The sequence below is a fragment of the Streptopelia decaocto genome (assembly GCF_964273445.1).
Source record: "Streptopelia decaocto genome assembly, chromosome: 7".
NCBI lineage: Eukaryota > Metazoa > Chordata > Aves > Columbiformes > Columbidae > Streptopelia > Streptopelia decaocto.
In genome coordinates, this window is record NC_138661.1 from 34,165,720 (window position 1) to 34,179,595 (window position 13,876).

The 13,876-nt window shown below is 35.7% G+C and overlaps 1 protein-coding gene across 10 annotated transcripts in view; it reads left to right on the top strand.

The window, feature by feature from the left end:
- The window catches only part of RYR3 (ryanodine receptor 3), a 242,759-nt gene that overhangs the window by 94,215 nt on the left and 134,668 nt on the right, over nucleotides 1–13,876 (top strand). For 9 of the 10 annotated variants that reach the window (XM_082058587.1, XM_082058594.1, XM_082058592.1 and 6 more), the window contains exons 17-21: nucleotides 956–1,089; nucleotides 1,736–1,977; nucleotides 5,749–5,941; nucleotides 12,333–12,549; nucleotides 12,747–12,851. In XM_082058587.1, the coding sequence (XP_081914713.1) occupies nucleotides 956–1,089; nucleotides 1,736–1,977; nucleotides 5,749–5,941; nucleotides 12,333–12,549; nucleotides 12,747–12,851 (891 nt within the window). Of the gene's footprint in view, nucleotides 1–955; nucleotides 1,090–1,735; nucleotides 1,978–5,748; nucleotides 5,942–6,791; nucleotides 6,935–12,332; nucleotides 12,550–12,746; nucleotides 12,852–13,876 lie in introns of those variants that run through there. The other variant, XM_082058596.1, reaches the window with a different exon arrangement.

Sequence of the window (13,876 nt, forward strand, 5' to 3'; positions counted from 1 at the left end):
TGGAAAGTGCATGGGCTAGGACATAGCAAAGTTTGCAATACATTAGCTTAAACTGCTGTTGAGGGTGGTTTTGCACTAATTCACTGAGTGGAGAACAGGAGTGGCTAAAATAAATGTTCTGTTCTGCTGCTCCTTGTGTTGTATGAGTTTCCTAATTTGTAATCAACAGTGTGAAGATGGTGCTTTGTCTTGGAGATGGTCTGTAAGAGTTTAAATCATTTGGGCTCATTGCTCAGTGATTGTCAGAACTCAAGTGCATCTTTAAGCTCCTTTTTTTTCTTTAATGAAAGTCTGCAGCTATGTCCCTCAGCATTAAACAACACCATATTACCGTGTTCTCTCTTTGAAAACCTTTTGCTCTGATAATCTGTGGGAGAATAATGTCAATTTCTTTCACTTTTCAGGCTGTGACAAAAAACCCCACCAACTTTCTGAAACTCTGTTTTGCTTTGTAGTGAATTCTTTTAAATGTTTTTCATTTAAAAAATAAATGAATTGCTTTTCATATTGAAAACATGCTTTCAGAACAGATTCATAAATAGTCTGAGAGTTGCAGTTGGGAATTGAAAACTAATTTTGCTCAGAAAGTTTTTGGGTTGCAGTAAATTTCTCAAACAATTTCCTTTTACATTTCGAATTGTTAATGAGATTTAATTAAAAAATTGTGAAGAGCTGACATACAGCTGTTCTAGCTTTTCTTTTATTCCAGTAGAAATAAGAATAAGGAATCTCAAAGGAAAGCTTTTTTGGGGCATTTTGCAAATGCTGTGTTCTGAGTTTGTGTTCTATGAATATTTGATATATTCTATCAGTAGTACAGACTATACTCGGTCCATAAATGTGAAAAGTATTTAGAAAACAATGCTAGTTTGTATTTGTTCTTTCCTTGAGATCTATTCTGAATGTAAATTAATATATGCAGCTGCCTTTCTTTTGATTTTTTTTTTCATTGAAGGTTCTTGATGTACTTTGCTCTCTCTGTGTCTGTAATGGAGTTGCAGTTCGTGCCAATCAAAATTTGATCTGTGACAATCTACTACCTAGAAGAGACTTACTCTTGCAAACACGTTTGATTAATGATGTGACAAGGTATAGTGACATGTTTTATTGTTATATTAGAAAAAACTGATCTTACATGTCTTCAATAATTAATTGAAGAAAATACCTAAGAGATGTTCCATAGCTTTCAATATTGAGACGTACACCTTAGGAAGTGTTTATATATTAAGTGCTGAAAAGAATGCTGCAGTTGTAATGGAAACTGTGTTCAAATAGAAATGGCTAGATAATAATAAAGTCTGTTCTGAAATAGAAAGATGAAAGTTGTTGCTTCTTTCTCATTCAAAACAGAGCATGGCTTTACCTAATGATTATTACAGAGTATGTAAATATACTGTAAAGTACCTGTGTGCTTTAAGAGGGATTTAATTTCCTGGCAGTCTTACTTCTGTTAAAAAAAAAAACAAAAAACATTTAGGAAATGATGATGTTATTCCTCGTTTGACTATATTTCAAAGCATGGAACCTGTACCTTAGAAGGTGATTCTACAGCAGATTTATAAAAGTCAGATTTATAAAGTCATAAAATGGGTCTCTATTTTAAATATCAAAAGCAAAATGTGGACATCTACACTCTTATTGTATTTGCAAAGTTTATTTAGCTATCATACAGCAATATAATTCATATATTGCATTTAATGTTTTACACTAACTGGCTTACATCTTCTTTTTTTAGCATAAGGCCAAACATATTTTTGGGTGTGGCTGAGGGATCTGCACAATACAAGAAGTGGTACTTCGAGTTAATAATTGATCAAGTTGAGCCATTCTTGACGGCAGAACCAACCCATTTACGAGTTGGATGGGCCTCCACTTCAGGTTATGCCCCTTATCCTGGAGGTGGAGAAGGGTGGGGAGGCAATGGTGTTGGTGATGACCTGTACTCTTACGGTTTTGATGGCCTTCATCTGTGGTCTGGTAAGAACATTGTTCACTTCCACTTATTTTTACATTTGGGAGTTACCTGCCTTTACCCTCAGAACCTGTGTGTATATAGGATGCTATTTTATGGTGAGCTACATTTGAAACTCCAGGATATCAGGAAGTTATTTAGAATTTCACATCAGGCTTCTTTTCTGAGATTTTAGTCAATATTGAATTACACCAATTTGGCTTCTTAGCAGATAGCTTCTATTTTCATGATTTTGATCAAAAAATGGCAATTTCCAGATATAGATCAATACTGACCTACGTCTGTTTTTTCAAAATCAGTGGATATTTTGATCTCAGACAAATTCACTGTATATGGATGTGCATTTGCAGTATTCTTTCACTTTGTATCTACAGTTGAAGTAAAATGTCATTTTAATGCTCACACTTATTGATAGGTTTAATAAATTGCATTTAAATTTTGATAAATTATTTCATAAAGGATAATTTTGGCAATTAGAAATAAGAATTGCTACCCTATTATCAACTTCGGTTGTTTTTAGAATGTAAATTTCTGTGATGTATTATCAAACTGAAAACCTGTAGTTGCCTAGCTGTTTGGAAAAATATTTTTCGTATTATTTTCTAAAATAGGCTTATCAGAAAAAATGGAATTTTTCTAGGAATGCTTCTTTGTATAGTGATCTAGGAGACTCTATCAGTACTGCAGTGAATTGGCTAAACTTGCAGTTTATAAAGAAGGGAGCTAATGGATGCCAGCAAATACATATTTTGTGGTCACTTAAGGATCAGTGATGATAAACTTGTGGTCTTATTAGCCATTCTTCATTCAAGCAAATTGAAGATGTTAGTGGGCTGAGTTAACACAAAAGTGGAAGTCACCACCCATGCAGTTATTTGAGTAAGAGCTCTGGAAGGGTCAAAGGAGATTAGAGGAGGGCTCATCTGAAGTGTTGCAGTTCAAATAAGTTTTGTAATAATGCCTGTGTTACAAAGAATAACCACTGAGGAAAATGGGGAAAGCAGAACAAGCTGATTAGGATGCTTTGGACAGGGGTTAGTGAGACCCCTGTGGGTGCATAATTAGCTGGAAAGTGGCTTTGGGGCTATAAGCGAGGCTGTTTTTTTTTTTTTTTTTTTGGGGTGTGTGTGTGTGTATTTATTCCTCCCCTAGTACTATATTCAGGGAAGGGGAACTTGAATATCCTTTCTGTAAACAGTCAGGTTTGTCGCAGCAGAATACCTTTTGACCGTGTCAATGTATGTTCCTATAGAAACAAGCAACAAGGGGCTATGGGCTAATTGTAAGAATCGAATTGCAACCCAGGAAATGTTGATAGTTGTTTTTGCTTTCTTAAAGTTCCTAAATGCTCTCTAAAGAAAGAAGATTTCAGAGAAGAAATAATGTGTAGGGCTATAAAATAAGAAAATATTTATTAATTAGTTGTATTTCCTTAATTACATCATCTGCTATTTTTGTAACATCCATCATCGTTAATCAAACTATCAATAAGTAATGAAAGGGGAAAGAAAAGTAATAGGAAGTGAAACAGTTGCTAAAATTTCTAGAAGATTCTGCGTATGTATTCTACTTACCTAAATATTTAACACAGACCTCTAACAATTAGGTTTTGTACCTAAAATGTGTAACAATCTGTCTTAATTGGTGAAGGTCTTCCATTCACATGGAAAATTTTGTTAAGAATGTGGATGAAACATTGTATTAATATGGTCTAAACCTGTTATTTTCTCTGGCTTATACCTTTGTTAATCGTTAGTTGTTTGATAGCAGATTGTATTAGCTGGGTCTCTGCCTCAAGACAGAACTGAGTTGAAAACTGACTTCATTTTCTGGAATGAGATGTAGCATTTTTTTCCAAAGTTAGACATTTCTGGCCACATTATTTTCTGGAATGAGATGTAGCATTTTTTTCCAAAGTTAGACATTTCTGGCCACATTTTCTCTGAAATGTTCAAACACTGAGTTAGGAACGTAACATTTTGTTGTAAAGAACATTTTATAACAAGCTGTTTCACCAGGACTTTAGCTTTCTATGTTTCCTGTAAAAGTCTTTTAAAATTTGTTCAAAAGACTTAGAATAAACTTCAATATCAGCACTCTCTATAGAACTGCCTTAGTTTAATGGATTTGTTCCTTGAGTGTGTAGCTATTCATGAGCATTAGAAGTATGGGGAAAAACAGACATATTTTCAGTCCTTGTATGTACAGTCTTTAATTATGGGTAGCATGCTAATTTCCCTTCCAGGTTTCACTTGCATACAGTATATTCCTTATATTTCTTAGTTCCTTGAAATGCTGTATACAGCAAAAGTACTCTTTAATTGCTCAGAAAAGAATAGAGTGGGGCCATGTAATTGACACGTGTGTTGTGAATACACTGTACAAAAATATGCTGAATTAGATCCTATGGCCTTAATCCTAACACTTCCTAATTAAAATGTTTGACTTTTCAGTTATATTAGCATCGTTCTAGCATAAGATTTTCTATATAAAATACCTGTGTGTATGTGTGCAACACAGAATTCAATTTTTTTTATTCAGCACTACTGAACAATTCTCAAATGAGAGAAATAATGATTTTTGGGAGTTCACTGGGAGACATCTGTAGCATACTCAACTCGAAGTAGCTGAATAAATCATTATTACAAAGTTAAACACTGTTTGAGCCTCAGAAATACAGTGCTGGAAAGTCTCTTAAATCTCATCTCCTGCAGTAAGGGAAAATTCAGAGTGCCTAAACTGTCCTGAACAGCTGACTTCTTCTTAAGAAGTTCCAAACACAATAATTTGGCACAGTGATTATCTGCTTCATGAAACTTGCCTTACAGTTAAAATGCAATGTTTTTAAAGGTATTGTTTTGAAAGAAATTTTGGATAGATATTTCTTCTCTAAAAATATACTCAGATAATCATATGAGATTGAAAAACTGCAGTTATCTGTAAATGTGTAGAGTAAGATTGCTTCAAATATATTATCTCTAGTTGTCAACATAATTGCTGAGTCCTGTGCATGGCTGCAAGGCTCCACCTTCTCAGGTAGGGAAAATGAAGCTCCCTCTGTTTAGTGTATGGCTGTAGTTGATGAAGAACACCTGGCCCATTAAATCCTCTATCCATTCTGCCTTGTGATACTGTAAATCCAGATATTGGTCATAATCACAGCTCCAGGAGAATTACATAATCACAGGATGGTTTGGATTGGAAGGGACCTTTAAAGATCATGTAGTCCAACCCCCCTGCCATGGACATGGACACCTTCCACTAGACCAGGTTGCTCCAAGACCCATCCAGCCTGACACTTCCAGGGATGCGGCATCCACAAACTCTCTGGGCAACCTGTTCCACTGTCTCACTATTGAGTATTCACAGTTATGTGAATCTGGTATTTTGCAAACAACTAAAGAAAAAAAATATGTGTATATCATAGTTAGCTTTATAAAGAGGACATAATTTACTGTGCTTCAGAACTCTTGCATCAGGCTACTGGGTGATCTTGCGTGATTTCAGCTGATCATGTTCTGTCTCACAGTGTCGGAGGTCTCAAGTGACTTGCTCAGTTTATGTACTTTGCTGCCACATATCAACATATCAGTTTGAAGAATGTTGACTCACTGGTTGTCTCTAAAAGCAGAACCATTCATAAAACAGATGAAGACAAGATCATGCCTTCATGACTCCAAGCAAAAAACGTGATGGTGTTTTTGAGGAAATAATTTAATTTTTAAACCTGTGAGAGTCTGGTGAAAGCTTCTGATTACTGAATATGTTTATCCTAGGTCGAGTACCCAGAGCTGTAGCATCTGTCAATCAACATTTATTAGCATCTGATGATGTGGTTAGCTGCTGCTTGGATTTAGGTGTACCCAGCATTTCATTCCGTATTAATGGACAACCAGTACAAGGAATGTTTGAGAACTTCAGTACAGATGGATTTTTCTTCCCTGTTGTGAGCTTATCAGCAGGTGTAAAGTAAGTACAACTTAATTTTCATTGTTGTTATCTTCGCTGTCTTGTTGCACAAAGTACTGTCCAAACTCATGTATGATTTGTTCTGTTTTGTTGTTTTAGTTCTGACCAGCCAGCAGCTGGGAGGGAGGGATGTAGGGAAGTACTGATTTGTTTGGTGATGATTTGACTTAAGGGTGAAATGTTGACCCTGTTAACAATTTGACCATGTCACAGTGCCTGAAAATTATTATTTCATGGGTATTTGGTGACCTAGGGGAAATTAACTTTATCTCATTCCAATTATCAGTGAAAAAAAACCCAACACATTAGAAACACAGCACCACATTTGGCACTGATTAAATCCCTCACTGGCTTTCTTAATAGGAAGTAAAAAGCCTATATCATCATGGAAGATACTATATTTACAGTAGGAAACACAAAGACATTACAAGAAACAGTTTTGGAATCTTGTTGCTAATACTGTCCATTTCTTACTTGTTTTGTAACTAAAATACTGAGATTTGAATTTACCATTTTCAGGTTTCTATTGTTATCCTACCTTTCATTAATTCAGAAAATCTTCTGCAGATGTCACTTGAGTGACCAAAAAAGTTGTGTTAATATTACATAGCTGACACAAAAACAACAGGCTAGCTCTTGGACTGTTGTAACATGACTAACTTCTATTTGGTTTGTATTAAAACATCATTATTGTTGGTATTGACAGGCAACAATTTTAGGAAGGAAAGACAAATATAATCAATGAGAATTCTTGGGTAAGAAAGGTTGAAATTTTTCTTTCTCTTGTAGGCTGAGCATGATTTCTGCATATAATACAGATAAGTTATGAAAATTTTTCACTTTGAAGGAATGCTAACAGTCTGCATCTCAATAGCTGCCAGAAACTGCCAAATTTAGAAGAAATAATCAGAAGTGGAGTAAGAGATTTTGGTGAAGGAGTGAAAACATGGAAAGGGCTGTCTTTTATTTGAAGGAGGATTTCTCTTATACATGGTAATTTTTTGAGAGAAGAAGGTTTGTTATGACCAGAATAGACAGTATATAGCTTTCGTAAGTGGAAGAAAGCTCAGGTTATAAATGGTTCATATATTTAGCAATTAAGAAAAAATAAATCTTTGTTTCACTGAGATGACGTAAATCAGATAACTAGTTCTTTTTTGATCAGTATTTGAATACTTTGAACATCTCATCCTTAAAAGAACCTCCCAGGTGAGGATGAGGGACCAAACATAATAAAGGAGGCCTAGGAAGGGCTTAATAAATTGATCTTCATTTATTCTCTGGGAGTGACAGTACTACTATATGTAGCTACGTTAGTACAAGAGCTTTGGAAAATATTATTTTTGCTGTAAAAAATCTGTCTAAACTGGTATATTTATTTTTCTTCATTCTTATTTGACGTAGTTTGTGTATTTTGTGAGAGCATCTTCCTTTGTAGTTAATAGCAGCTGATGGCAGTAACAGGTTATATGTCATCTTCTGTGTCTGCTAATATCAGAGAACTATTATTACATGGGAATCCTGAGTTCATGAGTGGAGGAGAGTGTTCTGCACTGGGCAGAACTTCTGTTGTGGCTTATCTGCTTTTCCTCTGCTTTGTGTGACTCTCAGTCTCCGATTCTGGGTCTGCTTCATCGTTCCATCATCAGTTTTTCCTCTTTAAATTTTTTGTCAGCACCTGCATACCCACACTACCTCTTATTCTGTTTTTCTGCTGTAGGCGTTTTTTCCCTATCTATGATTTTTTCCTCCTTCTACCAGTGGTACTATGAGCTCTGCTTGTAGTACTACCATATGGCCATTCAAATAATCAAGGAATTTAAACAGCAACTCTGTATCGAGAATTCATTTTCTTTTTTGTCTTATTTTTCTTCTATTCAGATTTATTTAACCTCTTCTTAAAAAGTGTGTAAATGCAGAGATAAATGAAATATGAGATGAACTTTAAATGAGCCATCCAATATGTTTTTAGGGAAGTTAGGGGTCTGGATATGTTGACATGAAAAGTCAACATCTTAAAAATGTCTAGTGCTTTTAGTAATTAAACATGGGTTACATTAAATACTGTTATCATGAAGGTCTTGTCTTTAACAGACAGCCTTTGTAGTGGGCAAAAGACTGTTTAGCATTGTCTTGTCCTTCAGGCTACAAAAGCTAAGTAGAACTGCTAGCCACTTGCTGGAGTGGTAGGTGCCGTTGCCTATGTACAGCCCTACTCCAAAATGAAGCAAAAGGAGTAGTAATTAACCTAAATCAATCTGTTTAATTATTCCTAACTATCTTGAGGAGTTATATTGCTTTATATTTATATTTTATATCAAAAAGGTGCACTGAAATAAATGCAAGAAATAAGGATTCTCTGTGCTCAAGTGTTTTCTAGTGTTTATTGAATGAACATGTACTTGGATGTTGATTCCCAAACAGATGGTGCTAAAAGCTACTTTCAGCAACAGAATGAACAATCCTAGGATTTAAACTGGATTTACTCAGAATGCAAAATTCAGACTTAAATTTTTGGAGAATCACATGCTGAAGTCTGGTTAAATATATTTGTGTGTGTGTATATGTATATATGTATCCAGATATTATTTTTATATATGCATGATCTGAATTTCACTCTAGATTTCTGCAGAAGAAAGTTGTTTTGCTGCGTAAATAGATTTTAAAATTGTTTGGAAGTTAATGTATGTCGGGGGTCAAGACCCTGGCATGGGTTCGGGCCTACAGCGACGGAGGAAGAAATACGGCCATCCGATGCGGATGATAAACATGCTTCATTTTATTGACACAGAGCGCAGGCTTTTATAACAGTTCTATTAATTATGCCTACTTGTCAAACACCGATTTGATAGCATACGTAATGAGCCCATCCCAACATACATAATGAATCCATCCCCTTGAGTCCATCCCCTTCCGTGGCCCCCCTGGTATGTGAGTTCCCTCGTTATCTCGGAGCTGCCTCCTGGTACTTGTTTATCCAGGCCTTTCTCAGGAGCTGCCTCCTGAGACTGTGAGACTTGTTTATGCAGACCTTTCCCAGGCAATACCTTCTCACCCACCCTTGCTCAGCTCATGCTAACTGAGGCCTACTCATGCTAACTAGAAGAGATCCTCTCCGTAGAGAGGGTCTCATGCCCTTTCTCTCTTGGCCATTTTCCAATAAATGTATGGTTACTAAACTGTGTTTCACGTATTGTGCAAAACATCTTGGTTTGCAATCCAAGATAGCTCTGGCTTTTGGTAATCCATTGAACTATGGGAGCATTAACTTTTAATTTATTATTTAACTGAGTAATAAAGTATTTAAATAGTGTGAATAGTAATGTCTGTGGAAAGTTGAAACATATTATGTGCTAGGAAATCAAAGGTAAACCTACCTGCTGGGTAACTTTTGATATAGGAGTTCTCTTTTTCAGTTTCAGTTTCAGTTCTCTTCCTTGTGTTGTTAGTGGAGACATACTTTGTTTGTCTATACACTTTATGCTCTGATTCTGTAACCTAAAATATGTATTTACTTGTATTAGGTTCTAGCTGCCCAAGGGGCTAGACTATGAAATAAGTCACACTGGGGAAAAAAAAAAAAAAAAAAATCAAAGAAACAATGAAACAAACAAACAAATCCAACAACAAACCAAGAAAGTACAAAAACAACCACCCCAAATCTATAACCAAACAAACAAAACCCTAAAGCAAACAACTTGAGGTATTGAAACATGGTTGTATTATGCCATTTCTTTCCTGATACCTTCTCTGCAAATTACTTGTATGCGCTAGTCTGTTTCATGTACTCTGACCGTGCAACTAAGATTGAAGCTGAAGTTACATCCTTTTGTGTTGCTATTTCAGGTTACAGTTTAATGAGATCACCTCTCATATCCCTTGTGTTCCCTGCAAAGACTTATGGATCCTAAACAAAATGGATCGATAATAGATCATGATTTAGTTTGTGTTGAAGATTCTTTTAAGAAGATCCTTTGCATGGTAGACTGAGTTAACTTCCTTATCAGCCAACATTTATGAATCTTCAGTTAGTTTTCACTGCAAACCTTTTGTGTATCTTATATTTGATTTTCAGGAGAGTTCCTTTTAAGGCTAAGGTCAGACAAATTAAAACAAGTTTTTCAAACCAAAAGATCTGAACATTTAAAATGAGATTAAAAGCCACAGTTTCTTGAAGTGTTCAGGTTTATAAAAGAATGTGCAACATCAGGAGGATATAGCCTGTGTGGATGTTTAGATACTGCTGGGAGAAATCAGGTCTTGGAAGAAATGAGAGCATCATGAAGATCAGGTGAGACTGAGTGGTTTACTGCCACTAAGAAAAATTGACCAAATCAGCAGGAGCAAGGAGCTATTTACCGGGTTGAGGTCAGCAAGGCAAGAAGTGCATCAGAGGTTTTTCGCTTTGATTCTTTCTTTGACTTTTGTCTATTTAGAAAGTTAGACTTCTACATATTAAAATAAAATTCATCTTCTTTTTATTTTTAAAGTATTTTGATCTGTGTGGAGGCTTTCCTTAAAGACAGGTCTAAGCTCAAGGTTGTAATCTCAAATTCCTAACTGCCTTGGGGTCATTCAAATATTTTAAACTATGCATTTTTAAAATGAAATTAGAAAGTTCAAGCTTAATGGAAGTAATAAATAATAATATATTTCTTGTGGACGGTGAACCATTTCACATACTTGTGACCTGTACTTATGTACACCCTGTTTGAGAAAACTTGTGTGTTTTAATTTTTCTCCTCCCTTTATATTATTAATGTCTCTTACTGTCCATGAAATATGTTGATCTGCTAGTTCTGGTATTTCTAGAAATGTAAATAAGAAGTGCTGTAGGCTTCTTCTGGTCACCCTATCACAACAAATTTATGGCTTGTTTCCTAGAGATGAGAATTGTTTTAAATTTCCTGTGATTTTTACCTCTAATGTTTGTCTACATGAGGACCAAACTATGAAGTTGGGTTGTTTTTGTCTTTGTTATTTTTCCTGGTATACTCTTAGATTTATATTAAAAATATGTTTCTGAGGAGAAAGAGAAAACTTCAGGGGTTTAATGAGATGTCAAGGTTTAAAGCAAGGCAACAATAAACCGTGGCAGATGCTCCCTGTTACCCCCTTACCCTCCCCCCCACCCTTTCCTTAAATTGGAAAGATGATAAGGAAGATAAGAAGGAAGGAAGAGAGACTTAGACCTCAAGTTGGAAGGGTTTGAAAGGCTTTACTAATGCTACTAATAAATAGAGAATATATGCAAAATATACAAAACCAGTCTTGAATGTCTGATATGGAGTTGGCGTCACTCCAGCAGCAGGAGCTGGGTGTGCGGAACTGGCGGCTCCAGCAGCTGCAGGGCTGGCACCCAGAAGTCATGGGCAGGACTTCAGAGCAAACCGGAAACTGAATTTCAGGGATGCAGGGCCTGAGGCACGCAGAGAGGGTCCTCTTTAGATGCCAGCCATGGTCAAAGAGGGCCGAGACCCTTGTGATCTCCATCTTATATAGGGTGCATGACGATTATGAGATGGAATACTCAGTTGGTCAGTTTTAGTCACCTGTTCTGTCCACTCCTCCTGGCAAACACGCCCCTTGCAGTTATGGGATGTTATCAGAATTCTTAGCTGTCATAGCAATAAATCTAAACATGAGCTTCTTCAGCATTCCATTGGTCACTCTTATTAGTTTTGAGCACAGTGTCCAAAAAACATGCAGGCAAAAATTCAGAGAAGTGTGGTTACTTAGAAGGCAGTTAGAAGAACTTAGCTGAAAGGAAAAATCACTAAAAGAGAATTGGTCTTGCTTTTAACAAAACTAGGACATATGAATCTTAGCTGCACTTCTGAAACTCCTTCCCAGTTGTAGTATTTGGTATGATTTTGTTTGCTTGATTTATGTAATATGATTGTAGTGGTTTTTTTTCCACCATATCATTTGTTTTTTTCCTCATGTACCAATTGCCTGCGTGAATGCTCTGTGAAGTTATAAAATAACTTTTAAGTGGTATATAGATAGTCCCTGTGGGATTTTTTAGAGTAACAGTCCAAATGAAATGAGATTTTTGTTTCCAAATAATTTAAATGCATTTAAAAATTCACTATTTACAACCATATGATTTTAAATAAGAATTTTTTTTTGAAAGCACACTACTGCATCAAATAATTAGTTTTGCTTTGGGCAAAACAATTTTTCAAACACTGGTGGGTAGGTGAGGGTGTTATTGGTAGTATCTGCTAGTGTGAATGCTTGGTAAATCTTTGCTGTTTATCAAAGCATGAAATACACCTGCATTATTGGAAATGCTATTCAAATGAATGCTTAAGTTTCTGAATTGTTTATTTATAATGTTAGTATGTACTGACTATTAAGAGTACAATTTCTTCATTGAAAATTGCAGAGTTCGTTTCTTATTGGGTGGACGTCATGGAGAGTTTAAATTTCTGCCTCCTGCTGGCTATGCTCCCTGTTATGAAGCCTTGCTTCCAAAAGAGAAGATGAAACTGGAACCAGTGAAAGAATATAAGAGAGATTCTGAAGGAGTGAGGGATTTGCTGGGTACAACACAATTCCTCTCCCAAGCTTCTTTTATCCCTTGTCCGATAGACACCAGTCAGGTATGTTAAGTATGCCAAAATGGGATTGTGAAATATGTCTTAACAAAATTTAAAGTCATAATATAAAAACTAAGCTAGCTTACCCCCTTAGCAATTCACCATTTGTGTGTTGTGGTCTATTTAACTGAACTAGAATTACCTTGGAGTGGTAACTCGAAGCTTTTCTTATTTTTGGAATTGTTATACTCTTTTCTTAGATTGCTCTTCCTTTTCATCTTGAAAAGATCAGGGACAAACTAGCTGAAAATATCCATGAACTGTGGGGAATGAATAAAATAGAACTGGGCTGGACATATGGCAAGGTAAGTTTTGAAGACCTGTGTGGGTACAGTCACCTATATTAGGTTAAGTCTCCTACCAGAAAACCTGGACTTGGAAGTTGAATGGAGTATTTAATGGTGGTCTGTATATTTCCAATAACAGATGAACATCTAAGCTGACAGGGGACTGTGGTATTAGTTAGTGATTAGAAGGCGAATTTGAAATATAAATAAGGTACATAATAAAGCACTATAAGGAATTAGCCAAGATGGAATTCTACTGAAAATCATAGCAATCATTAGTAATCCCTCAACTAACCCTTTGGTTATTGTAGTGTTGGGTGTCAAAGAGATAACTAGCAGAAAGTCCATTGTGGAAATTTGCTTCTGTTGATAAGGGAGGCACAGTTTTGGTGACTTCTGTAAATATTCAGATTCCTCAAAGCTCAGATTTTTTTATTTAATTAGTTACAGCTGAAACTTGTCATTACAATGATCCACAATGATCCCTTATAATGTGGTATAACCTAACAGCTTGAAGAGAGTAAGGCCATCTGGTCAACATTATTTAAATGTATATTACAAGGTATTCCCTTCCAAAGGGATGTCAACAAATGAAAAACATATAAAAGGTAGGCCAAGAATATTAGATAAAATTCAAATCAAATTGTATTACAATTGGTGCCTTCCCCTAGTAATGTAAAATGATAAAAGATGTATTCTCTCTTGAATTTAGATTATTTCATCTTGCTGACTTTCAAATTAAGATTTACTGGGGTAGTCCTCTATGTGTCCATCACAACTGTATCCTACATCAGAAGAATCTTCTCCCTCTCTTATCTTCTGCTGTTTTTATTTATGGACTTGATTTATGTTTTGTTTCAAGAACTCTGTCATACTGTCTACTAAAGTGTCATTGCTATTGAAATTCTGAGTTTTACTAACCTTCTTAAAGTTTCTGAGATGTCACCATCAGAAAAGGAATGCTGTGCTTTATTATTACCAAATGATCCTGTGAGGTTTTTGAATCAGAATATGTAGATCAGATTGTGCTTTACTGAGTGTAG